Genomic DNA, 27,051 nt, shown 5'->3' on the forward strand with positions numbered 1-27,051 from the left:
CTGGCCTAGAAGCACCCATACATCAAACACTGCGTGCCAGGCACTGGACCAACAGTCCTTCAACATTAAAACACATACGGCACGCATGGCAAGAACTGACTGGGTAACAGTGACTGCAGATGCAGTGCCTACTGTGTCTTGGGTACAAGTGTTTACTGTATCTGAAGAGACTTGCAAAACTGTCAGAGCCCTATGTGATCTAGGGACCTACTGTGCACTGCATCATTTAGCTTGTCACCAATGGCTGATGGCTTCCATGTATGATGTATGTCTTGATCTGTATTTAAACTTCAAACAACATTTAAGGAGCACCAACTATGTGCTGGGGCAAACAGCAGAACTCTGCTCACAATGGCATGCCTACTGTGTACATCAAGGGCCCTATGAAACATTTATAGCCCAGCTAGTCTATGGAAATTACTGATAATATGGGTGACCCAGCACCCATTTCCGTTTCGGGCTTGCAATGGGTACTGATACTGGCTCTCTGTGGCCCTGCCTGCTGGGCATGTGGGAGACTCCCACATGTGACCCCTAGCCACTCAGTCATTGGCCCTGAACCCTGCCTCAAGCCACAGAAAGGAAATCCAGTTCCAAGGCTCACTGGTCTGGGTGCCAGACTCCATCCTGTGTCTTCTGAATCACCTAGGATGCCCAGGGGCAGACCTCATTTTGCAGGCGGTGAAATAAAGTCTCAGAAATAGCTCAGCAGGGCTCAGACTCAAGTTCAGACATCAGTTATGGGCGTTCTGGTCTTGAGCCGGGGACCACAGACCTGGGCCTGTGCAGGTGGCAGACAAACCACTCAGGGACCCACCCCTGCAGGCAACATACCCTGACTTGCTGGGCAGGACTACAACCCTGGTCCTCTAACCTGCCATGCCCTTGTGGGTCTGATGTCTAGTCAATGTTGACTGTATGCATTTCCTGACTTTCCATGCTAGGACCTAAAATGGACTACAGCTTGTACTCAAAGACAGCGGCTGCTGTGGCCCTGGGGAATGGATGCTCTCTCAACATTCCTTCCTGGAAACCATACAGTAGCCACAGTATAGATTGGGGCCCATTTCTTGACCAGTCACCCCAATCCAAAGTGCCCGGGGGTGGGGGTAGGGGATCAGGCAGGGATGATGGAAACAAAATAAGCCACCGGGGAATGTGCTGACAGGGAGCTTCCACTGTGAAACAGGAGGAAGGGAAAGTGGTAAAATAAAACCAAACAATAAAACAAGAAGCAAGGGTGACAGTGGAGATGATGGAAAAAAAATCATAAAAGAAAGACAGACAGACAGACAGACAGACGCCTCACAGAGACGCCCGGTCTTTACCTACCTTCCACTCCTTCAAGCGCTAACTTAACAGACTTTCTTACGAAAGGGTACGGCGCCGGCTACAAGGCTATGAGTTCTTGGTGACCCACACAGGGAGAGCCATTCTGCAGCTCTCTGGGCGGTGGGGGCTGGTGGGGTCTGAGGACACCCGCAGTGGCCAGCGGGTAGACCTGCACCTACCCTTGACAGGGCCTAATGAGCCCACAGCCCTGGGGACACGCCTGGCCCTGGGTCTTGGGTGAGAAGGGGAGCCCTCTCCTCCCAACTCCCTGTCCTGGGCCGCCCTGGACCGCACAGGGCTGGGATGAAGACACTTTCTGGGTGACCGTAGAGGTCACGACCTTCACAATCCAGCCCAACCTGCGTGGTGTCTTGGATGGGACGTGCTGTGAAGCTTGACAAGCATGTGTTGTGTCTAGTTGGGGTCATTTGGAGATTCCTCTGGGCCATGTGTTGCCCAGGGCTGGCAGGGGACACGCAGGGTGGGCTGTGTTTGTGAGTTGCTTGAGACTGGCTGATACTCACCTGTGGGCCACCTCTACCGGCCGCTCGGTGGCCCCAGGCCACAGGCCACCCTCACTGACCTCCACCTGACAATCACCACCTTGGAGCCACCTGGGGCTCAGTGCTGGAGTCGGGGATAGGGGCAGGAAGCAGCAGAGGGGTGGGAAGGATGGCAGGGAACCAGATCTCTGTGGCCCTTGCCCTCAGAGAACTCTGGCCCAAGCCAAGTCTACATCACCCTTGAGGGACATGAGACCCACTGTGTTCTCACACATGGGGAGTGAGGGTCACCAACAGCAGATGCTTTTGGAACCACATTTGGTGGCCACATGGTGACTGGCTGAGGAAGTAGGGGAGATGCAAGGAGCCATAGTGGTAGAGGCTGTGCTGGCCAAGCTGAGCAGAGCAGGCAGGGTATGAGCAGCCCCAAGGGGGCCATGAGGGCTGAGCTGAGGTGTGGGAATGGTGGTGGGGACATTGGGGCCAACATGTGCCCCAGAAATAGAAACCTGTGACAGGAGCCAGGCAGGCACAGGCAAGCTGCTTTAGAGACCAGGACCCTGTATCAAGGACCACACATGCTTCCAGAACTGACGTGACTCAGTTCATAACTGGGCCTCTGGGAACTCTGTCCTGAGGCTTCCAGAGCCATGTCCCTTGTGAGGTGAGAAGAGCTGACAGGGACCTGATAGGAGTGGTCACTCCGGAGTCACCCAGGGGGTCATCCCGGGCCCTCAGGGACAACAACCTTGAGGCCCTGCAAGGACATTCTGGGGACAGGACTAGTCTCAGGTCCAGGAAGAGAAGGAAGGAACCAGTGGCCAAGTAGCCATTCTGTGCCAGTCTCTCATCCCCATGGGGAGACCCACCCTGCTCTGGGGAAACTAAGGCACGGCAGGCAGACATGGCCAAGGCTGAGGCAGGCCAGGCGGGAAGCACCCCCTCCCCCCACCCCCACCCAGGGGCTCAGGCTGGGTTAGTGGCTATTGCACCCCCCTCCCCCAAGGACAAAGCGCGGAGAGACACGTACTGGCCTGCAGCGTACGCTGGCGCACAACCGCGGTGAAGGCGCCCAGGCCCTGCGGCGAGCGCGCCGCCAGCCGGAACGCATACTCCGTATTGGGCTTGAGGTCCTCCACCACAAAGGCTGTGGTTGGGTCGAAGGTTCGCCCCACCTAAGAATGGATGGGCCAAGGGAGGGGTAGAGACAGTGACGGATGGAGACAGAGAGGGAGACAGAGATCCATGAGAGACAGAGATGGGATACGCGTAGAATGAGGCAAGGTGGGCAGAGGGAATGGATGGGAGGGTGGGGAGGCAGGGGTGAGTAACAAGCCAGTACTGACGAGGCCATGGGGGCCTGCCTGGCAGGCCCCACCCAGCTCATCCCCTGCCACCCACACAGCCCAGGTACCTCTCGTCCTCGGTCTCCCTCCCGGAAGAGCAGTTCATACTTAATGACACTCTCCTGTCGTGGTGCACTCCACGAGAGCCCAATGCTGGTCTCTGACTTGGCCTCAGCCCGCAAGTTCATGGGCTGGCCAGGCACTAGGGGAGGAGCACACATGAGGGATGGAGAAGGTGGAGAAAGATCAGTGTCCTCACAAGCTACCTGACCCCTCAAGGGAGCTCCACAGCAAGGGAGACTCCTGACACTGCTGCCTGCATAGCTCAGGATGCTTCAGGACTCTTCCAGGTGGTCAGCCACTTCGAATGCTCATGGTTGGCCATCCCCTGGAATCACCTGCCCCTCTCTAATCCCTGCAGGGAAGGGCAAATGGAGTAGCCTGGGGCTGGGCATGTACTTTCCCCGAGTCTTTTCTTTTGATGGGGTTCCACTGTGTATCCCAGGCTGCCCTCAAACTCACATGAATCCACTTGTCTCTGCCCCTTACCCCAGCAAAGGGGTTTGTGGAGTACACACTTACTGTCTAGAAGTCACACTACAATGGCAGTGTGTGTGTGTCTCCTCTCAGTGACTACAGGGGAAGGGGGTAGCTGGAAGTCAACAGATGAATGGCTGAGCTGGCCTATGGAAGGCTGGGTGGCTTAGATTGGCTGGGATAACTCTGTCCTTTCTGACTCTAGTACAACAACCCTGGCAGGCATGTGAGGACTTACTCCCCAGACCTCACCTCCCTGCTGGGTCTTGACCTGGATGGGGTCTGACAGTGGCCCATCGCCCACCGACGTGAAGGCGAGCACACGCACAGTATAGGTCTCGTCCTCCAGCAGGCTGCCCACAGTAGTCAGAAGACTGTCGTCCACATTGTGTTTCTGCCAGTTGCCTACTGGGTGCTCAGGCTCCATGGTGTAGTAGACACGGTAGCCACGGATCAGGCCATTGGGCTCCACAGGCTCCTCCCACTGCACAATCATGGTGGTGGCGCTGAGCATGCGCGCCTGAACATTCCTGGGCGCGCTGGCTGGTGCCTGCTCACCTGTGCGGGTCACCACCGACTCACTGGGGGGGCCCTGCCCGATGGAGTTGACAGCTGACACCCAGATCTCATACTCAGAATTGGGGCTCAGGCCGCCGATGCTGTAGCGTGTGGTGGTGATGTCTTCTTTGATCTGATACGGCCCATCCTGGCTTTTGGACTTATACTCAATGACGTAGTAGGACACGGGGTCAGGGTTGCCTGAGTCCCATGTGACAGTGATGCTGGTGGCAGTGTTCTCCGTCACCACAGGAGTCCCAGGGGCTTTGGGGAGAGCTGCAGGAGGGAGGTGGGGTGACTCAAGACCACACAATCACTTCAGCCTCAGTTTCCTAAGCAAACACACAAGCCTAGTAATTCCATTCATCTTGTTCCATCACTCAGTGTCAAAGTTGTTAAATAAAACTTTATTAGAACACAACTACACCACTGTTAACGGCTGACTTTCACACTAGCATGTTAGAGAAGAGTGAACACAGTACAAACCAGAAGTTAACTAAGGGCTGAAAATATTTACTTAAAAAAATACAAGGTCTCATATAGCCTAGGCTAGTCTTGAACTCACTATGTAGCTGAGGTTAGCCTTGCATTGAGGCATGTGCCATCAGGACAGTATTTTCAGGCAGGTGCAGTGGAGCTCACTCCAGGCTATCCTGGGCTAAACAGTAAGGCCCTTTCCTGGCCCTACTCTGAAACAGAGGACATTTACAAAGGAGCACTGTCTGCTGTTAGGAGCTGTCTATGCAGCCCCGGCCTGTGTCTGTGGTTCACTCTTTCAGCCACATGGAAGTTCCATCTTCCATCTGTCTGTCACGCTACACTTTGTCCCTAAAGAGATACACGGCTCCCTACCATAGTCATCGTCAGTGCTACTGCATAACTGTAACCTGTGCTACTGTTGAGAAGGTAATGCAGACATCTGTGTTTTCTGATGGTCTTAGGCTATGCCTATAGAAGGGTCATTCAACTCCAGGAGGGGTCGCCACCGACAGGCTGAGAACCACTGTTCTAGTTGGCTACGCCCACTTCTCCCCAGCTCTGCCATGTCTACACTAGGGTCAGGCTGTGTCCCGTCCATTCCCTCCCCATCCCCCTTGTGGACCTGACTTACATTTTACAGTGATCTGAGCCACGGCCTCAATCACACCCAGGCTGGACATGGCCACACAAGTATAGTTGGCTGAGTCCTTGACATCCGTGAGTTCTAGAACATTCCGACCCACGGGCATGTCATCCTCAGGTGTCAGGTCCTCGGCCCCCTGCATCCATTTCACGTAGGGCATGGGTGAGCCCACGGCCACACAAGTGATATTCACATTCCCACCGGGCATGATCTCGTGGCTCATGGGCAGGATGGAGAAGCGGGGGGCCACACGGCGGACTGGGGGGGCAGGCGGCGGTTTTGACAGGAGTGGGGAATGGACAGGATGAGGAGGAAAGAGAAAAAAAGAGGGAAAAGGGCAGAAAGCCATTTAAATATAAACAGGGCCATTACAGCCCCAGATCATTCATTCCCCCAAATGAAAACAGAACAACCAAAAAAAAAAAAAAAATCAAACCAAACAAATCATAAAAACACAAAGGAAACTTCAAAGGCAGGAGCTTCACAAACAATATAGATCTACCAGGAGTGAGACACGAAGCGCTATCTCATAGCAGCAGGGTTTCCCCGACCAGCGGCCGCTGATCGCAGCATGGAGGTACACACAAAAACTTATCAGCAGTTTCTCATCTTGGTGGACAGACATGGCTCCAGTGGACAGTCCCTCCATGAGCTCCTGAGAAGGATGACTACCATGAAAGGTTCTAGAAGGCTCTGGTACTACGGGCTGGGGTTGGGAATACACAAAGAGGTTCTGTTGTGGGGATGCAACTTGCCACCCTTCTGGGAAATGAGGACAGAACTGATCATAAAACATAGGAGCCCGGGAGGTGGAAGGACCAGGGAACTAACTCCATGGCCTCCGGATCCAACCCCCCAAGGGAAAGATGAGAAATGCTAATGAAATTTTTGTGGTTTTAGGGTGTTAGAAACCCTTCTAAAAGCTTCTGTTGGATTGGACAAGTTTCCATCAATAGATGCAGCTCTTAAAAATCACAAACATCATGCAGAAAAGATTCAGAGAGAGAGAAAGAGAGAGAGAGAGAGAGACAGAGAGAGAGAGAGAGAGAGAGAGAGAGAAAGAGAGAGAGAGAGAGAAAAGGAGGGAAGAAGGGAGGAAGGAGAGAGAGAGAGGTGCTTATGAGAGAGAGAGGAGTATTAGTGTCAGTATGGTGGAGAAAGCAGAGATGGAGGAGGCAGAGAGACAGAGGAGAGAGAGAAGAAGAGAGATGGAACGGGAAAGAGAAAGACAGCAGAAGGGAAGGGCCCACTTCAGTGCTGCATGGTACTCTCGCAGATGTGATACAATGTGACTGGACACATTGCCACATCAGCCCTGGCAGAACCATACGTAGGATATTCAATAACAATCCATAATTTGAGAATGATTAACAGTAAGGAGCCGAGGAGCTGGAGCAGTGGGGGCGGGGCATGTTTGCTGTGCTCCTCAGTGGGCGGGGATGGACGCCACCTTCTGCAGGGGCCTTGTGGGCTAGGAAGGCAGCAGGACATTTCCAGGGCTCCGTTTTCAGAAGTTGGGTGGGTTCTGGGGGTAGGGGTGGGACACTCATGGGGACCTGAGCCTCGAAGAGTAGCCTTTGCATGGGTGAGGCTCGAAGCAACACTCAAGCAGAGCCCCAGGAAGCTAAGGGCAAGAGCATGGCCTTGGGTAGGCGAAGACTCTCTGACAGGCTGAGTCTCAACATGAGGTCACATTATGGCCCCATAGCCATGTCTGTCACACGGTTGTAGGTGTACAGGCATTAACTGCTTATTAAAGGCTCGTCTGCTCTATTCAAGGGGCCTCAGAGATAAAGAAACCAGCCCTTGCCCATTCCTTCTAGTCTAGCTCTCTAGGTGGACACTCCAAGCTGTTTCCTGAATCCAGGGGGAAGTCACAGAAAATAGGGACAGGGGAATCACTGGGAGTGAAGGTCAACAGGCTGGAACTCTTCGGAAAACGTAGCCCCACAAAAAGTCCAGAGTCATGGAGAACACAGGATGGAGGGAGGGGATAGGGAAGACATGAGCCCTTGCAGGCTGAAGAGGAGGTGGGGCAGAGGTGGGGCACAGTTCTGATAGGGCTGGGTGGAAGGTGAGGAGCAGGGGAGGCGGCACCAGGGTCCAGCCAGCCACCTGCTGCCAGCATCCACAGCAAGGCTGGGGGGGGGGGAATGCTGAGGCTGTGTTGTCATGGAAACAGAATGAGTGGGAATGAGTGTGGAGGCTAATTAATCCAGGACAGAAAACGGCATTTGACGTCCAAACCAAAACCAGGAGGGGTTGGGGGAGGTGACAAATTAAAAAAAAAAAAGAAAGGAAGAAAAAGAAGAAGCGAAACAGAAATTTAAAGACCAAACAAAAGCACCCTGAAAGGAACCAACACTCAAAGCAAGAAGAGAAACATGGAATGGGTGTGGGGTTGAAAATCGGGGTCTGAACAGAGGAGGGCTGTGGCTGTCCCAGTGATATGCCCGGACCCCTCCCCGCCAGCAGAACACAGTATCTGGCCTCGCTACCCAGCACCCAGGGGCCTTGGCTAGGCAGTAATGCACCCAAGGGTCAAAGCCCCCGGAGAAGGCATCCTCAGGGCAGAGCAACCCAGACCCAGAGCACAGTTTCTCTAGAACCCTGAACCTGGCTCAGGGCACTGTATATTAGAACCTAGAGGCTAAGGCCTCCAGCCTGGGATCCAAGGCTCCTTATATGTAAACATAGGCTATTCAGTGACCTGCAGGGAATGGGCTCTGAGTAGACAGAGCCCAGGTCCATGTCCAGCCCAGTCAGGGCATTCCCAACACTGTTGTCTGCCACCCCCACTGCCACTCCTGTGACAAAAGACTCAACTGGTTACCTCTCAGCCACTCATCTCTGCCATCTCATCCACAGCAGCCATTATCTATCTTCTGTCTCTATCAATCAACAGCTATCTGTTGAGATAGGGTCTTGCTCTGTAGCCTATGCTGGCCTCCAACTCAATGTAATGGTCTAGCCTCAGCTTCCTGAATGCTGGGATGACAAGCCTGAGTGTCTCTGTCCAATGGCTCAGACGTATTACTTTAAAGCTATCTGTGACCTGGAGGTCTGAGCTACACAGCTGCGTCATTTGATCTCACCTAACAAGCCCGGTCTGTAGCAGAGCAGACAGCCAGCCAGAGAGGTGAGGAGGCTGAGGAGAATGAGGAGTTGCCAGCCTCAGCCATGCCTGCCACTCACAGGTGAGCAGCAATGTCAGCTCAGTGTCCCTTTCTCACCATCTCAGTTCCTTTAAATGTGTTCGTCTTTAATAGGGGATGGAGAGGATGAAGGCCCTCAATCATGTGAGCCCAGAGCCCCAGAAAAGGCTTACTGGCAGTTGTCAAACATGTTACACCTGAGGCCACTAGTTCAATGTGTGGAACCCTGAGGAACAGAGCCCAAAGCTCACGGTTTACTTGGTCACTGAGGACCAGGTTCTACAGGCCTTGCTCATGTCTGACCCAACTTTATTTATGTCAAGGGTGCCACTGTGTGGAAGTGACCTCAGCTTTCAAAACACAGAAGCTACAGATGACCTGAATATGCAGTTTCCGTCCAGAGCTGACTGCATTTATTAAATGCTGGATGGGACCACACATCCTTTTAATGGTTCTGATGTGGCTAGCCCCTATCAGTTGAATGGCCAGCCACAATCAGTTAAATATCAGCTCCCGTCAGCTGCAAAGGTGTCTGGGGCATCCAAGAAATGCTGCCCACTGGCCTTCACAGCTCTTTGTTGGTTTCTATGTCTTGTGGGAAGTGGGTTGGTTTGCCAGAGTATGCAGGGGAGGGTGCTGCAGACAGGAGGCAGCTCCCACCTGCTCAGAGCACCCTCCCAGCCAGTGGGCGTGACGGCTGATGCTGTGTTCTGCCCAGTTCTGGGCGGTTGCCCACCCACTTTGTTCCTCCACCCCTTGGCTGCAGGCTTGAGGTGCACATTAGGAAATAAGGCGGGCGCAGAGCCCACAGGATGGACAGGCCCCAAGGGACCCCCACCCCAAATTACCGACCTGAAAGGAGGGTCCAGGCGGGTTATAAGGGGCAACACCAGCCTTGGTCCTCAGCACGCTCCAGCTGGCTCTGGTCCCCAGCTCTTCTGGTCACTGAGTAGCCGGGGAGGGTCCCAGCAGGGGGAACCCGAGTGGGTGAGTGGGGTCAGGAGGGTTGGGTGGCAGGGATGGGGGATGGTGGTGGCAGGTTAGGGGTGGATGGTCGCTTCAAACCCCGATTCACATGGCCAACAACAACAACAACAAAAAATCAAACCAACTGAAAAACCACCAAAGCAACTAGGAGACAGCCCCTCCCCCAAGCAGGAAGAGGCGGAGACCAAAACGTAAATGTGGGGGTTTGAGGGTGGGGGTTAGGTGGGGAGGGACAGGAGAGGTGAGTGGGGAAGAAAACTCTAAACAGTGAGGTGGCCTGGTTGAAGTGCTAGGTAAGGGGTCCGACAGTGTTGCACAACTGATGATGAAGCAAGCTGCAGATGGGGGAGGGGCTCTGCAATCTGCAGATGGGGGAGGGGCTCTGCTGGGCATTTTGGAGTGAGAGAAAAATGTGACTGGTTCTCTAAACTCCAAAATGAATCCGTAGATACGAGCTGGGGTGGGGGTTTGCCAAGGACTTGTGCAGCCTCTGGGGTGGGAGTTGAGTAAGGTTTAGATTACACCTGTCATGGCGGGGTTGGGGGAGAAGGGGCAGAGGCCCAAGTTCAAAACCTATTTTGAGCACCTTCCCTCCCGCCTGCCTCTAGGTCCACCACTGGCTCCCTTGGCCAGGAAGCTGCCATATGAAGGCCCAGAGGGCCCCAAGCCCTGGCATGGGCAGCTGAGCAGTGGCCTTGGCAGGCTGTTGGGTCTGTATCCCACCAGTCATTTCCCCGCTGTTCTCTGTGTGTGTGGGGCAGCCCTGTCTCCCTCTTTTATTCCCTTTACATTGTTGCCAATTAATTTCCCCACCCCCATCCGAAACTGTGGCCATGGGAGACTACTGTGGCTTCTCCCGAGGACCAGGTGTAATCTAATGTCCTGACCGACCCGGCCCACAGGGGACACAGATGCAGAGGGTGAGGCAGGCAGCAGGCGACATGTCAGTCAGTGCTCAGTGTTCCTGTAGGATGCCCTCCCCACCTCCACCAGACCCTGCTGGAGTCTCCCCGCCCTGAGACCCCTCTCCTTCAGTACAGGACAGGGTGATGGGGAGTTGGTGTACTGTCAGGGGCACAGCCGATAGGAAGGGGTAGCCAACCAACAGACTCCACAGGGCATCAGGGGGAAGTGAGGGCAGTTCCAGGCTCCAGATCACTCACAGTTCAAGTCAGGTGACAAATTCTAGGATTTGGGTACAGAAGTCTCAATGAAGGCCAACCTGTCCCCCGAGGCAACAGGAGCAGGTAAACCTATGAAGGCCTAAGAGCAAGCTCAGCTCAGCAATCATGTAGGGACTGGGCCTCCTCGGCCTCACTGGCTGTACAGGGTAATAGGAAGGCAGCATTAGAAGCTCAGATCCCCATGTAGGCGGAGGCTGTCCCTTCACAGCAGGTGGGAGGATGCATCATTAACTGGGTTATGTGCATTGTGCTTCAATGCCTTCCCTTGTGGTTAACCTGCAAACCTGTTAAAAGCTTACAGCCTTAAACTACTGATGAGGAAAAATGTGAACAGCCTTCGATGACATCATCTGACTATCTCCTGGCACTGGCTTCCCTCAGGAAATCCCAGAGAGGTGCAGAATGTTGGATTTAAAACCAATCCTGTATCAGGCTCTGGCCATTTAGTCCCCAAAGGTCAAGGGTAGGGCAGTGCCTGGGGCTTCCTCAGAAGTTGAGCCTGCTAGTTGGAGGACAGCCAGGGTTGTCTGTCTGTCTGTCTGTCTGTCTGTCTGACTCTGGAGCTGCTGACTTTGCAGTGAGGGAGGTTCCATGTCATTCTGCAGGCCTCACAGGCCTGCCCTGCTCTCCTGTGGGTTCTTGCTGGGGCCGGACTGCTCCAGGGTACCCTCATCTGCCTCTCTTGGGCCCCAAGACTTCCTCAGAGAAAATCACAAGGGGGAAAATGACATCACTGGCCCTGGAGGAGCCAGCCACCTGCCTCCAGAGGATAGGCCTCAGAAAAACACCAATAAAGACCAAACGATCCAGGCCAGCGTGCAGACTCTTCTGCACTGCGGTGCTCTCTGAGGCAGTCCCCACTGACCATGTTTTATTTTCTTTATGTGGTTCTGGATCTGAACTCAGGGCTGAGTGTATGCTTAGCAAGTCTCACCACTGTCCCTTAGACTGTCACATTTAAACAGAGGACACTGGAGGCATCCAGCCACCTGAGGCTAGGGGCCCCTTCCTTCCTCCCCTTTCAACTCATATGGGTACTTAGGACTGTCTTCTTCCAGAGCATGCGATGCTATCAGCTTTGAGCAAGCACTAAGAATGTCACAGTTCACTTGAGGACTGAGAACTCTTAAGAGGTCAAATGAGAAGCCAAAGGTCACACATCTGGAAATAAGCGCCTGCCAAGGTTGGGCTTGTGCCCCAGGCGTAGACACGAGTGATCTCCAATGTTAGTGGTCCTTGGGGATTCCCTGTCCCCCAGCGCCTGCTTTTTGAAGGAGCTTGGGAGTTTGCCTGTGGCTCAGGCTGACAGCTTCTATACAGACTGAGAGCAGAGGCAACCGTGTCCCTTCCTGGTATGTCTAGAGAACTTTCCTGACCAAGCTTTGGATTTAATAACTGGGAAGGTACAGAGGAGGCTGTGAGTGGGTGACCTGCCTTGGGGACGCTATCCCCAGGAGCAGTGAGGTGCAGAGCAGACTGGGAATTAAAGGGGTTTTATTCTTTAAGGTGGATAGGGTAGATGGTAGATGTGTGAGTCTCAGGAGAGACAGGGAGAGACAGAGAGAAACAGAGAGAGACAAAGAGAAAACAAGAACTAAGAGAGAGGAAAAAAGAAAGTTTAGAAAGAGGGAGGGGCAGGCAAAGTAGAGGAGGAGTTGGGGAGAGGCCACGCCCCAAATGCCCCTGGTTTTCTCTGGAGTTCCACAGCCTTGATGCTCAGGTGACTCAGAAAGTGACCATGCTGTGGGACAGCACATCTGTGCTTGTATCTAGAGGCGCATTGCTGCTGGCCAGATATTCTCTCAGGGTCTGTCACATTACTGCCCTACCCAGTGGGCAACGCTGGATAAGCCTAGCTGCATGAAGCCACTGCCAGCTGTCACACTGTGTCCTTTCTGTCAAGCACAAGATCCTTGAGCTGTGGTGTCCCACTCCTTTTTAGGTTGGCCAATACTAAGCAGACACTTGGGGCACTGGTAGACCCTGTCTGTGTTCTTTGGGAGGAAAGGGTATTAAATATACTGAGGCAGGAGGATGGGATATGCTCTTAGAGAAGGAAGCATGGTTAACCTGGGCGCCCCCACTTGTCCCCCTGGTCACATGGTACCTGCGTGGTCACTTTTTGTCATAGCATCCCAGCTGTGGGACCCCTTCCACCCTCTGGGTGATAGCTGGGACAGGAACACTGGCTTTAAACTCACAATGCATTTGGTAACAACCACAACAGCTCAGCCCAAGAAAACCAAAACCCAAACAGCACAGAACAAGACAGAACCAAAGACATAGCTTGGGGGGGGGGGGTGTCCAGTGGAGGGAGGCAGAGCAGAAATGTGTGGGAAGAACCAATTGATCCCCCAAAAAACAAAACTTATAAAAAAAAATTGAAAAAATAAGAAAAAGAAAGAAAACAAGAAAAAGAGAAAAGAAACAAAAAATGAAACAGGAGACAAATACTCCAACAGAGGCTGGGGATCCACCAATGACAAGAGTGGCATGCAGAGATTTTTTTTTTTTACATTCTCCCAGCATGCATCAGGCCCAAGTTACCATGACGACGAGGAGTGCAAAAAAACTTAGCAACAACATTACCAAGGGATGCAGAGGCGACCACAATGCAAGCATCGCGTGTGCCGGCTGGCCGCGCTGGCCGGCGGCTGACATTAGGTTCTGTGTGTCTTTCTGGGTTGTTTGCTTTAGGTTCGGTACCTGATTCCACTTTACATCTGTTTTGCTATTCGTTTTCTGTGTGCATGTGTGCGTGTGTCCTGTACGGTGTCTGCCTGTTGCTTTGTGTGTGAGTGTGTATCAGTGTTTTTTGTTTTTTTTTCAGAATGTAAAAATGTGGGTAAAGAAAGTAAAAAAGAAAAAAGCCACACCAACCTTCTCGAAGCTCTGAGGGATGTAAAGGGGGTTTGATGCGCACAATGACATGGGGAGAAGAGAAAAAATAGGGGAGATACAGAGAGTAAAAAGAGGACTTCCCACGGCTAAAGCTGCAATCGTTTGCTTTTTTTTCTTTAAACCAAAAAAATTAAAAAAATTAAAATCAAAAAAGAAAAAGAACATAAACCTCCTGCCCTTTCCTCTATCGGTGAGCTGAGCAGAGCCAGCAGAGCCAGCACTCTCCCGACCCTCACCTGCGCTCCTCACCTGCGCTCCCCAGGCAGGAGGCTGGCCAGAACGCGCAGGGCCCTCCACCCCCCTCACCCTTGCTACGTGATCCTCCCTCCCCTACTCCATCCCTGCTGTCCCATCTTTCTTGAACCCTGTCAGACTCACAACCCCCCCCCCCATCCCCGGTGGTGTCCACAAAGAAACACAAAAGTTAGATGAAGGCCATCGCTGGAGTCCTGCAGGGACTGCAACTCACCAGGGTGCCATGGTGGCAGAAGATCACACTGGCCCACCTCCCACCCTCCCATACCCTCCCTCCACAAGGCCTCCTGTTTGAAGCCAAGATGTAAAACCCACAGCCCAGGACCCAAGGAGTTAACTAGGAGCTGGGGAAGATGAGGGCTGGAGGGAGAGGGGCGGCTGGCCAGCCTCCCGGGCAGAGAGGGATGAAGATCGATAGGGGCGGGGCTGGGCGCTTCAGGAAAACTGAGGCTGGGGAGGAAGGTGAGCAGGTCAACTGACAGAAGCAGATGGCGGCCCCAGTGTGTCCCTGGGGTGTGGAGGAGGAGGGGACACCAAGGGTCCTGCAGGAACCCTCTTTGGGCTGGAAGTATGGGAGGCAGCCGTCGAGCCCCAGGCTTCCATCCACTTGAGCAAGTCTAGGATTCTGAGACCTACTTGGAGCCCCAAGGACTAGGAGGCGTGTCTTGCACACGAGCAAGCGAGCCGTGGCCCTGGCCTCTTACAGCCTGGGTATATTCCTTCTAGATCGAGCACTGGGTTTTGGGATGCTGGATGGGAAGAAAGCTCGGAAACCCCATTCCCCACAGTCTTCGCTAGAGACACTGGACGGGGTGGGGAAGCAGGGAGCCACGAGGCCACGGGTTCAGAGAAGCAAAGCCAGCAGGACACAGGAGACACAGACACCACACAAGCCAACTTGGGGGTGGGGACATGGTGGGGGGGCGGTGGCCCTCAGGCTCCCCCAGCCCTGTAGGCCCGAGACTGGCCTCCCACCCCACTCTGTACCCACCCATCCTGCCATCGTGCGCCCCCACGGAGTCCCATGGCCCACAGTGTGGTGACTGTCATTCCAATAACCCCATGGATGGGGTCAGGGCCTTCCTGCTCGGGACTGCACAGGACAGGGGAGCCAGGAGACCATGAGCCCAGTTATAAGGTGGGACAGGGTGGGACAGTGGCTCCCTGCCTCTGCCTGGCGGAGTTCCCTACCTCGCACGTAGAGGTTGGCAGGTGATGAGTAGCGCACCCCAGCGCTGTTGGTGGCCACACACTCGTACTTGCCCTGGTCTGTCTCCTCGCTGCTCTCTATCTGCAGTGCACCTGCAGGGACAGGGATGGACCTTGGCCATGATGGCCAGCACCAGGATGGGGATGGACCTGACAAACACCCCCACCATCACATCTGTACTGCTCACTGACAAACGGAGAGCCATGGGGCATGGCATAGCAGGGTACCCAAGAGGCTGCCACTCCTAGGGGGTTGGTGAGGAAGGTAGAGGCTACCCCAGCATCTTGTGGACTAACAGACCATCCCAGACTTGCCTGGGCAGCAGTAAGCCCAGGCTCTCCCTCAGCTGCTGGTCAGTAGGAAAGGCCAGTCCCTCCTCAGAGGCAGAGGTTAACAGTTGCTGGGTGAAGGACATAGGGGCCACACACAGTCAGACCCCATGGCTGAAGCCCAGGGTGGAGTGTGGGGACATTGGCAACAGGACACAGGCACCTCATCCCAGGTCCCGGAGCCTCAGGGTGTCACAGCTCTCTGAGTTATGCTGGTGGTACAGCCTATGGGAAACCTTGTCCCAAAATCCAGCAAAAAAACAAAACTAAAGCAAACCCAGAGACTATGATGAGTGAGCTGCAGGCATCTGTATTCACGGCCCCTGAAGGAGGCCATGCTTCCTCCAAGGACACTTCAAACAAGCTACAAGCTAGGTATTCCCCACTCCACAGTGAAGGCAGGGACACTGGAAATCTCAGCCCTTGAGACAGCTTAGTATTTACAACTTAAAAACAAAGTGAGGTGTGGGCCCCCATGCCTGCCTCGTGGGCCTGCCTCCTAACCCTCACGTACAGCAGAGCAAAGGCAGAAAACCTGGCTCAGTATATTGGATCTCAGACCTGCATCCAGGCATCAACTAAGCACAACACAATGGCAGCCATGTGCAGAAACCCTGCACTCCTAAATTCCAGCGTTGCAGACTTTTTGTCCTCGTTCTCTGGTTTTTGTTGACAGCTATACCCCAGTAGTGACAGGGTCCAGAGATCCCTGTGCCCCCTCTCTTGAGTGGTGGCAAAGGTTGGCCACCATAGAATGCTTCTACTGACTTCATCACCACTGCAGAGACCAGAAAGGGTGAGAGACCTGTTTGAGGATGCACAGTCTATCAGGCACTGGTCTGTTCTCATGGGCTCTGGGAAAGCGGGTGTGTCACACCTGTCTTTGGAGAATTCCTTTCTCTGATCCCTCCAGGCTGAACACCCCCAAATCTCAAAGGACCTTTTTCAGCTCACTATAGATGGCCGTGAGTATGGGGGTGAGGGTGGGGCAGGAGTTCAGGTGGGCATGAGAAGTGGTGCTTGTGTCACAACTGGATGCCCACACTGTTCCCTGCAGCCACACTTGGCCCAAGCCACAGACAGAGACACAAACATCAGAGGGTAGGGGCTGTGGCAGGCTGAGGGGTAGCTAGTGAGAACTCAGGGCCAGATGGTGATGGGCAGACCTCTTACCTCGGATGGGGGTGCTTTCTGTAAGGGAAACAGAGAGACACAGGTGAATGTCACAGGGCGGGGGCTTCAGGGCCAGGAGCCATGCCTGTCCCTTTGCCAGGCAGTGGAGCCACAGCCAGCCTCATCAGGGCTCTGGGCTGGGGTTGTGGGCCTTTGGGTGGTATTTCCTGCAGAGAGCCTCCCTGGGTCTGGGTTGGGTCCCAGGGAGACCATGCCTCCTCCCTCTGGTTATTTTGGTGTTCCAACAAGGGGTTCTCTGACATCTAGACTGGGAGGGGCAAGTACCAGCAGGGTCCCAGGAGTCTTGTTAGTGACCAGGAAGGGACAGGAGTTAGCACTAGAGGGCTGGGCACTGGTGCAATGGGGTTGGGTGTCACCAAGGCTGAGAGGGAGACTTGGGAAAGGAGCTGAGGGTGGAGGGGACCGAGTGGCCTCCTTCAACTCTGAAGGAAAAGAGGAAAATGGCCATCTGTGGATTGGTCACACTAAAGGCAGAGAAGGTTCCAGGCTGGGGTCTCTGATGCTGCTTCTTTGCTGGAACAAAGCCAAGTTCTTTCAGCCGAAGCTGTAAGAGCTAGCCCAGGCCTGCTGGTTGGGTAAACTGAGGCCAAAGGCAGGCAGGGTGAGTCTCAACAGACTTCAGAGGGGCGTCCATACAAAGTGTCAGTCACTTCTGCACTGTGGACCTGCATCTCCTCCCTACACTGAGTGCTCGTCCCTCTCCCCAGACCCCGCCTACATCTATGTGGCCCTGGAACTCACTATAAAGACCAGACTGGGCTCCAACTCATAACAATCATCCTGCCTCTGCCTCCTGAGTGCTGGGGTTAAAGGCCCAGGCATCATGCCCAGCAGAGATATCACAGGCCTCCCCGCACATTGTCAGTAGAAGCCAATGGGAACTTGTCATCTGTGTGGTAGGAGCCAGGAAGGCGTGACGGAACTCTTAGCTCTGCCTGGATTACAGGATCAGGAGGCCCCAGGGGTTGCTCATATTGCTGTAAGGAGAAAGAACCCAGTTGCTTTTCCACCTTTAGTTTGGTGGTGCTCGGGACCAAGCCCAGAGCCTTAAGCATGCTCAGTCAGTATCACATTAGCAAGAATTAACCCAGCAGCTGTTTCCAGACTACTCTAGTTAGACACAGCACCTTGGGCATTAAATCTGTCTCTACTGGAGAAGCCCAGGAGCTCGGAGCAGAAGGGATGCTCGTGAGATGTGATGTCCCCCAGACTGAGGTCAGGTGGCATTTTTCCTCTTTTCCTTGTGGGTGGGGTCTTATGCAGCCCACCACAGGGGCAGGTAACAGGGCGTTAGTACACATGCCACACGCAGTGGGTCAGTTACTGTCACGGTGGCTGTTAGTGTGGGCGGAGGGTGGCAGACCTGTTAGCGGTTGGTGTGGCACAGAAGTGAGAACTTACCAAAGCTTTCTGAGCGTTACAGGGGGAGGAGAAGAGAGAATAAGGTTAAAGGATGGCCACTGGATATCCCAGCTGTTCGTGGGCATGAGGGAGGAAGAGGAGGATCATAGGGTGCAAGGCAGCTCCCAGGGCTATGTGTTTATACAATGCCTAGTTATTACCCCTGGATGTTGGCCACATGATGGCCAGAGTTTGAGGGCTCCCCAGAGCTGGGGCCTCTCCTATGCAGACTGCCCGCAGCTAAGCTGCATCTCAGGGTGCTGTGTCTCAGGGTACTTGTGGGGGGTGGAATAGACACCCTGAGGACAGCAATAGGCAGAGCAGGTCTTTGGCAGAGAGAGGGAGGCTGGGGGAGGGCAACAGAGTGGAATAAGAATGTGAAGAGGTCAATATGGGGGTGCCTGGGAGAAAAGGAGATACAGGCATAGTCAACATTCAGAGACCAGCAGGCATCCTGAGGGATGGACGAGAAGAGCCATGTGCACTTGGGGCCTGGGAGGGACATGTGGCAGGCACTCATGTGGTAGACAGCCCAGCTCCAGCATTTTGCCCACAAACAAGAGACAGGGCAAGCCACTCAAGGAGTCACATGCACACAGACACAGACAAGTGAAGGGAACACATGGTACCCCAAAAGGACACAGACTCATCAAGTAGACAGAATGGAGTCTCCACTAAGACAACTGCAAACCACCCAGCCTCACTGGTCCCAGAGCCAGGCCTCCATCCTGGGCCTCCCCAGACCAGCTGGAACCAGCACAGACGCTCATCTATATTCCTTGGTTCTGATGTCTTTAGCACCAAGGACACTGTCCCCGGAGCCTCTGTGGCCCTCCATCTCCCTGGTGCTGTAAGCCCTTGGTCACTACCACCATCCAGCTTCTCTCTGCCCCCAAGCCCCACTGACTGACTTGTTAATGTGTGCCGCCCCCCTCTCTCCCACCTTCTATGGCTCCCCATTATCTTGACTAATCCTCTGGAGCTAAGGCCCCCATGCCCCTGCCAACCTGCCCTCATGGCTGGTGCTGAGCAGTCACCCACTGCTTACAGCCATCGTCACCTACAAAGCACACTATCGAGTTCTAGAGCCCTGCTCCTACCGCTGGCCTCTGTAGCTCTTTATGGTTTGGGTGCAGGGCCTGAGCTCTGCTCCTAGGTGGCTTCAAGTGCACCATGTACCAGCCTATTCCCCCATCAGGCCCAAAGTATGGACCCTCTGCCACCCTCAATGGCGCTCTCATCCTGTTGGCCACCTGTGCCCACCTGATCGAAGCTGCTTGATCCGCCCGTTGCTGGCACTGGGGTCCACAGGCAGAAAGTCCTTGAACCAGGTGATCTCAGGGTCAGGGTTCCCGCTGGCAGCACAGAGCATGGTGGCTGTGCGTGTGCGCTCCACAACCTTCAACTGGGGGCCCATGTCAATGTTGGGGAAGCCAGGAGGCAGCTGGTCCTCTGGGAGTGTGGAGTGGGGAAAAAATGGAACAGGAGTCCAGTTACTGTGGCACATGCCCTCAGTGGCCACAGTAATGGCCTGGCACCTCCCACGGCCCTTGCTTTTCTGCCACCCTCTATGGCTTACAGCTCCCAAGACCTCCATGGCTGCTGTGGGCTGTTGGGGTCACAGGCCTGACTGGGGGTCCAGCACAGAAGGCTCACTCCTTCCACGTGCTATGGTTCCCCATTACCTGCACTAACCTGGGATCACACTGCTCCTGGGACGGCATCACGCTAGTGTCTACAGCTAGAGATAGGTACACTGTCATCAGGTGGTGACACCCACACGGACCCCCTAGCACCCTAGCAGGAGCACTCATCACCCTTCCTCAGGCCCAGACTGCTTCTGCAGTCTCCTCCTCCCATACTCAACCCCATGCTCCTGCCTCTGCATCCATCCAAACATCCCATGGAACAAATGGACTCATTCTAGACCCTTCCAGAACTCAGAACCCAAGTCCTCTAGAGAACACCAACCTGACTGCTGGGATGCCCCAGTTCAACACCTGCTCCCTAGGACCAAGACACACGAGCAGCATGAACCTAAGACCAGCCTGGGCCACCAGGAGAGAAGCAAGGAGGGGATGCAGAGTCACTGAGCCCAGCAGTGTCTGCTGCTCCTGGGAGAGCCAGGGAGAAATGAGATTCTGCAAGGGGCCTATGCAGCATACAGATGAACAGGACAGTAGAGCCAGAGCGGAGGCCACCAGACATGTGATTAACTGGCTGCATTCAAAAAGAAGGATGGGCTAACCCAGGGCCAGGGGCTTGGGCTCTGCTTGCCATGTTAACAGTGTGGCAGGCACAGTCTTGTGTACAGGGGCACGTCCCCTGTCAGTGTTTGTAACTGGAACCTTTTGCCTCATGGCTGAAAGTATTTGGAGGGAAACGCCTGTCACCTCAGGAGCACCAGGGCTGCTGGGGCGGGGGGCGGGGGTGGCATGTGTAACAGTCATATGCTTGGGATCCCACACTAGAAGGGACAGCAGTGAAGGTGGCTAGGAAATGAAGTCGACAAGAACCCCTATCCCGCTAGGGAACGCAGCCCAAGATGTAGCAGGCTCCTTGGCTTCCTAGGCAGCCTTGAAGGGTCCTGTGCACACATGTGTGTAGTAGCAGCTGGGGTGCAGGGCTGGGGAGAGGTACCACTGCCTGCTATTCCCACATAGCACTATGCCTGACTCCTTGGGGATTCACCCTGGGTCACAATCAGATAGAGGAGAGGAAGGAGGGAGGTAAGTGCAATGGCCCTGGCAACCACATGGGACAAGAGACATAGCTCGAGCTTGCCTAGGGCTGAGGGCTGGGGTGGAGGGGAAGTGTCTGTTCAGGGGGACTCAGTGGAAAGGCACAGGCAATAGTCAAAGAACAAAGAGACATGGCGGGTGTCTGGAGCTCAAAGAGGTAGGAGAATCTTTCCAGACTGCCAGCAATCAGTACATCAGCATGTGATGGATGCAGACCGAGTCCCAACTCTGCTAGTGTTGACAAGGCTGGTACAGGGCAGTGGGAGGCTGGCTGCTGAGTCTGCCGGGAAAGGTCAAGGCAAAAAATATCCCAGAGAGAGGAGAGAGGAGGGGCCTAGGATGTGTGGAGTCTATGCAGCTCCATCCCTGACGGGCTCTGGCAATCACAGAGCACTCTATTGGGGCCCCTTGTTAGAGATGACACAATTCTCAGACTCTTGACCCTGGCGCAGCTCAGAACTCCCACCAGTGGCAGTGGCCCTGTGTCCCAGATTCATGAGGGAGCCCATGGGGACCTGTGATGCCCAGAGCAGTGGCTCATGGCCACACATGCAATGTCCCCAAGGGTCAGGACACCCTGGCCCTGACAAGCTCATTAACCCAGCCCAGATCACAGCTCTAAAGCTGCTGCCTTGGAATTTGAATTCAATTGTCTGGTCCCAGTGTTCAGTGCTCCTTACACAAAGCCAGGGCACAGGGGTGGTGGGGCTGAGGCCATTCTGACCCACTCTTCACTAACTTCCTCTGTGGGGCTGATCAGCTGCAACTCTAGGCACCATGGCTATCTACTCCGGAGCGGGAGGGATTAGCTGGGGAAGCCACCTGCGACTCAAGCTGATTGGGGACAGAGGGTCACAAAAGACCCAGGGACAGAGTCCAGAAAGCATCGACTGAGCGCCTAGATAAAGATGAACTTGAAATCTACAAACTCCACAGACATTTAAACCACACAAATCAGAGAAACCCTAGTTCTTAAGGAAAAAGCAAGAGCCAGTGCAAGAGGGCTCTGAGCCTGGGAGCAAGGTCTGCAGTCTGGTGCTTCCCCTGTGCCCTGGGCTGTGTACCTCGAAGGACGGTGAGCTTCGCATGAACTGTGATTTCCCCCACCGAGTTCTGAGCCACACACTCGTACACGTTCTCATCCCGGGGCGTCCGAAGTGGCTGGATCCTCAGCACTGCCCCGGAACTCTCGTCAAAGTCAATGGTCTGGGAAGTAGACAGGGGTCAAGATGGGGCAGGTGAGCCAGTGAGGCCAGGGCAGGTTCCACCCAGCTGAGCTGTGGGCTGGGGGCACACATGTGCATACTGGAGACCACCAAGGATTGAACACAAATAAGAGAGGCCAAGAGACACACCCTGAGCACACTGAGCGCCTGAATAGAGCGCATGCTTGCGCCACAGACTCAGCACTGAGTACAAGACATGGACATGTGTGGTGGCGTGTGACGTGGGCATTTCCTCCCATGTGTGGTGGGACTGTGAGTTAAGACTCAAGAGAAGGCAGGACCTGGCCTGAGGACTCACAAGGCAGAAGCAAGGCTGGGGCTGCCTTGTGGCATCCTGAGGCTCAGCCACTGCCCCACTGGAAAGGGGTATATGGTTGAGGGCACCCCACCCTGCCCCAGCTCACCTCGAAGCGCTGTGAGTTCACTTTCTTGCCCTTCTTGTTCCAGGTCACCCGTGGCTTAGGATCGCCTGTGGCCTGGCACACGAAGGAGGCCACGCCTCCTGACACACCAATCTGATCCTTGGGCTCTCTGATAAATCTGGGTGGCTCTGGGGGTTCAGCAAGGAGAGAGGAGGTCTGAGGGTGTCTAGGCTTCCCCACAGGCTCACACAAGCATACAGTGCCCATTGGAGACTCTGGAGTCCTCACAATGAGCCCCTAGAGACATCTCAGTGATGGCCTGCTACACACAGACTCACCCCAAAAGAAACAAAATATGCTCTAATTCTTTAATGGGACTTGTGGAAAAAGTAAGGCTCTGGGCAGGGAGACCAAAGGTGACCACAAGCTGAGAGTCAAGGGCAGAAGGCCCCACAGGGACAGGAGCTTGCCACCAAGCCTCCCACCGACTCTAGTTCAATCCTGGGGTCCACAATGTGACTCTCATGTGTTGTCTTCTGACCACTACATACACCCAGGACAACACATGCATATAATAATAAATGTTATGTGAATATCTAGATAAAAATATAAAAGATGAGCAGTGTTGATATTTGAGCACAGAGCCCCGAGGGTAGCATAAGCCAGGGGCACACGCTGGCGAAGGACTTGGCTTTGATCCGTCCAACCTTGTTCAGACCTACTCTACAACCCCCATGACTCTGCCTCAGAGGAAGGCTCAGGAGCCCACCCAACTCTGATGCCTGCCTAGGCCTCTGTGATTGGTATCTCTGCCACTTCCCTTTTATTGGCTGCTTGGTAGCAGCCGGTCACCCTAGGACTGAACACATCAATCACAGCTACGCTGCAATGTTTTCCCCAGATGCCAGCACCCAGAGCTGTCCCTCAAAGCTGGGGACACAAAGTAAGCACCCAACAAAAGGGGAGCTGGGAGGCGGGGTGAGCACTCAAACCTCTCAACACTGGGTACCCAAGCTTCAAAGTGAGCCAGGAGGAGGTAGAGGAGATACACTGGCCTGGCGGGTCCTCCAGAAACTTCTGAAACCCTCTGTTTACAAGTCTGGATCCCCACAAACTTCAACTACTTCCATTCAGGGGTCACACTGAGTTATCTTCAAGTGTCACTGCTCTGGAGACTGACCAGCCTCCCCGCCCCATTCTCAAGGCCTGCTCCCAAACTCACAGCCTGCAGTTTCCAGGCACATGCATGCTTGAAGCCTGATTAGATGCTTGTGTGTCCCCTGCTGCAGATTTGAGAGTGTTAATGGACTTTCACGAGGTTCCCCAAAGAACTCAGAAATGACAACCCATGACTCAAACTCAGATCTCTGCTTCCCCTCAGCCCATGAGGTGATGGAGGCAGGCTGGCCTCCTCCACTGCTCACCAGGGGTCACATGTTCTTAGCCAAGGATGTGGGAGAAGGTAGCACTGGCCAGGTTGGACCCCTCAGAGGTGGGACAAATCCCTCACACCCTCCAATCCAGCCACCCTGCAGAGCTGTCCCCTCCTACCACCCCCTTCCAGGGGACCTGAGTCTCCACAGTCCCTCTCTTCCTTTCTGTGCCAGTTGATCCTAGAAGAACATGGGTCTCCACCCCCTTGCCTGCTGGTCCCTGGTACTGAGTAGACATCCATCAGCCTACTGGGCTCTGGGCCCCAAGCCAACCGTGCAGAGCCTGCTCCACCTATTGTGGTCGATGGGTCTTGAGGGATCCTACCATCTCTGCTGGGAACACACACACATCTCTATTTTCCAAAAAGGAAAACCACCATGGGCCTTTGAGGGCAGACCCACAGCTCTAAGGATGAAGTCCCCTGAGCACCAGGCACAGATAGGCTTACTGTTGAGTTTCATCCTCACTTGTACAGAGGCCTAGAGAGGAGATGCAACTGTCCTGGTCCCCCAGCTGATGCTGCGCAGTTAGGGTCTAACCTGGCCCCACGAGATCTAAGAAAAAAGCAACTCCTATATAAAGGAGCCCCATTCTCCCCAAGCCCCATCCCTTAGAAAAGACTAAGGTCAAGCCGGGCGGTGGTGGCGCATGCCTTTAATCCCAGCACTTGGGAGGCAGAGGCAGGTGGATTTCTGAGTTCGAGGCCAGCCTGGTCTACAGAGTGAGTTCCAGGACAGCCTGGGCTACACAGAGAAACCCTGTCTCGAAAAACAAAAAACAAAACAAACAAACAAACAAAAAAAAAAAAAAAAAAAAGAAAAGACTAAGGTCCAAAGTGTAGATGGGCTCCTACAGAGGCTCTGGCTCTGCCACCTGGCTGAGGTTTTTCATTTCTGTGTATGTGAGACTCAGGGCTCATCCTCCCCTGGATCCCTCATGAACCCCACCCCAGCCCTTTGGCAGCCTGGGAAGGTTTCCTGGACCCAGTACCATTTTTATACCAGAAATCAAGCATCCTGGCCCACAGAACACTTTAGTGCTGTGAACCTACTAGGCTCCAGGTAAAAGGATTCCAACTAGACAGAGCATGTCCTGGGACTCCAGACACACATGGAGATAAGACCCAGTCTGAATCTGTCAAACATATGGCTGCTAAGTAAATGCTCAAGCCTAGGCTAGGACTTCTCTGGGACTAGCCTTCCTCAACATCACCTTGACCAGCTTGCCCTGCTCCCAGTACTCATCCTCCACAGCCACACTGAGTCACCAGAGGAGTCCTCCCACCAGGGCCAGCTCTGCCCCTCTTTGCTTCCTACCAGAAGAGAGGTTTGCCCTGCACTAACCCTCCCTTCAAGGTCCCTTATAAAAGGATCTCCCATGATGGATCTTGGCATCATGACAAAAATGAGGTCCCATATACACCTTTAGCAATAAGCAAAATGCAATCCTTAGTTCTACACCATACCAATCACCTTTTAATAGACTCATTCTAATTTTCATTTGCTTTGTTTTTGTGTGAGCATGGAGTGCTCCTGGAGGCCAGACGTGGATGCGGAGTCCCCTGGGGGTGGGCGCTGGAATTGAACCTGGGTATTCTGGGAACTGCACTGCTGACACATCTCTCCAATGCCACCCACCTCTTGTTGTGTTTGTTTTCATTTTTGTTAGACAAGGTCCCACTAATTATCTCACGGTGGTCTCAAACTCACAGATACATACCTGCCTCTGCCTCTCTACCAAGTGCTGGAGTTAAAGGCATGAGCTACCATTCCAGACCCATCAACATTTTTTTTATCTCCAGACTTTTCCCTGTTCAGTCAACCCAACCAGAAATGTCAACAAACTCCTAATATCTAAAAAACCCTGCCCCCCCCCCAAGCTTTCTCTCCTCCTAGTGGAACCTGACCTGACACAGGGGCAGTGGATATGAAGGAGTCACACCAAAGCTACTGTCTGGCCAGCATCACCTCTGTTCAAAGCCTTTCCCAAAGCTATGCACCAAGCCACTTCCTTGAGAATCGAAGTTCTGTTTGGACCACACCAGGAATCCATGGGCTGGGAACCTGCACACAAAAACCCTAGAACAGATGAACAGCCAGGTCTACCCACTCCAGCCCAGCCTCTTACCTTCAGCCAAGCATCCTCTGGCCAGCAGTACGAGGAAAAGCCCCACAGGACCCACCACAGACACCACGCTGGGACTCCAGGTGGGTGCCATGCTTGGCAGTGGCCTCCAGCCTCTGCCCTGGTGGGGGATGGTGCCCCCGTGACTCACGGAGAGGCCTCAGGATGGGGTACCCAGAGGGGCAGCGTCTGTAGAGACAACAGAGCATACTGAGTGGGGAATGGGAATCCAGGGACTTTTCTACAGGTGTCCCTGGAGGAGGAAACCACATCCAGGGACTCAGGTGGGGTCCACATGGGACCAGGAGGTTACAGAGACATCTCAAAGCCCACTGTCCTACCCTGGGTGGATTCAGCAGTTTCCTGAGACAGTGTCCCTTATATCCAAGGCTGGCCACAACTTGCTATGCAGGCTATAACCTTCAACTCCCCAGTGTTGGGGTAGGACTTAATGGGTGCCTCCGCCCACACACTAAGCCCCACCCCAACTATGAACCTGCCAAGCCTGGACCTTGACCTTCTGGCCTCCAGAAGTATGCGTAGGCTATACCCCCAACCCCAAGATGAATCCCAATACCTGCTTCAGACCTAGCCTTCCTCAACACCTCATCCTGACCGAATACTGGCCACAGCTCCCAGGGCTCCCAGGACAGCTAATGCTGCACACACACACCCCACTGCCCTGCCCAGAAATGACACACATGGACTCAGCTTCCCACAGGCTCCAGTCCTCACCCCACTCACAAGGACCTAAGTTCCAGGGCAAAGCATGCATCAGGCACCTCGAACCCAGGACCAGCAGTGCCCTGGAGGTCACATTGCCTCAAGCCAGGGCAGTGGGGTGGAGAGGCCGAGGAGAGGCCAGACAGCTGTGGTCATAGAGAGGAGAGAAATGCATAATGGTGAGGCGACCCTATGATTGTGTCTCCCAGAATACCCAGCTGTGCTTGCCTCAGCCAGCCCCAGGGGAGGGCAGGAGCTGCAGGGGCCAGTCCATGGTCCAGTGTAAGCCAGGAGGGCACGGGTGTGGGAGAGCAAGAGGGGCTCAATAGACACACACAGTCAGACCACAGTCACACAGACACACACAGAGCCAGTCAAACAGTAGACAGATCCAAGCACACAATCAGGCTGCAAGTTGACCCAGAG

The 27,051-nt window shown here is 54.2% G+C and overlaps 1 protein-coding gene across 1 annotated transcript in view; it reads right to left on the reverse strand.

Moving 5' to 3' along the window:
• Ptprs (protein tyrosine phosphatase receptor type S) overlaps positions 1–26,091 on the reverse strand; it is a 43,687-nt gene extending 17,596 nt beyond the window's left edge. Inside the window, exons 1-9 of the mRNA XM_028756803.1 lie at positions 25,906–26,091; positions 22,387–22,532; positions 21,821–21,962; positions 19,279–19,467; positions 15,073–15,183; positions 5,388–5,657; positions 3,971–4,552; positions 3,250–3,383; positions 2,866–3,010 (exon numbers count right to left, since the gene is read on the reverse strand). Coding sequence (XP_028612636.1) covers positions 2,866–3,010; positions 3,250–3,383; positions 3,971–4,552; positions 5,388–5,657; positions 15,073–15,183; positions 19,279–19,467; positions 21,821–21,962; positions 22,387–22,532; positions 25,906–25,996 — 1,810 coding nt within the window. The 5' untranslated portion in view covers positions 25,997–26,091. The remainder of the gene's footprint in view (positions 1–2,865; positions 3,011–3,249; positions 3,384–3,970; positions 4,553–5,387; positions 5,658–15,072; positions 15,184–19,278; positions 19,468–21,820; positions 21,963–22,386; positions 22,533–25,905) is intronic.
• Between the last annotated feature and the right edge of the window lie 960 nt (positions 26,092–27,051).

The sequence above is a fragment of the Grammomys surdaster genome, unplaced genomic scaffold (assembly GCF_004785775.1).
Source record: "Grammomys surdaster isolate TR1022 unplaced genomic scaffold, NIH_TR_1.0 62, whole genome shotgun sequence".
Classification (NCBI taxonomy): domain Eukaryota; kingdom Metazoa; phylum Chordata; class Mammalia; order Rodentia; family Muridae; genus Grammomys; species Grammomys surdaster.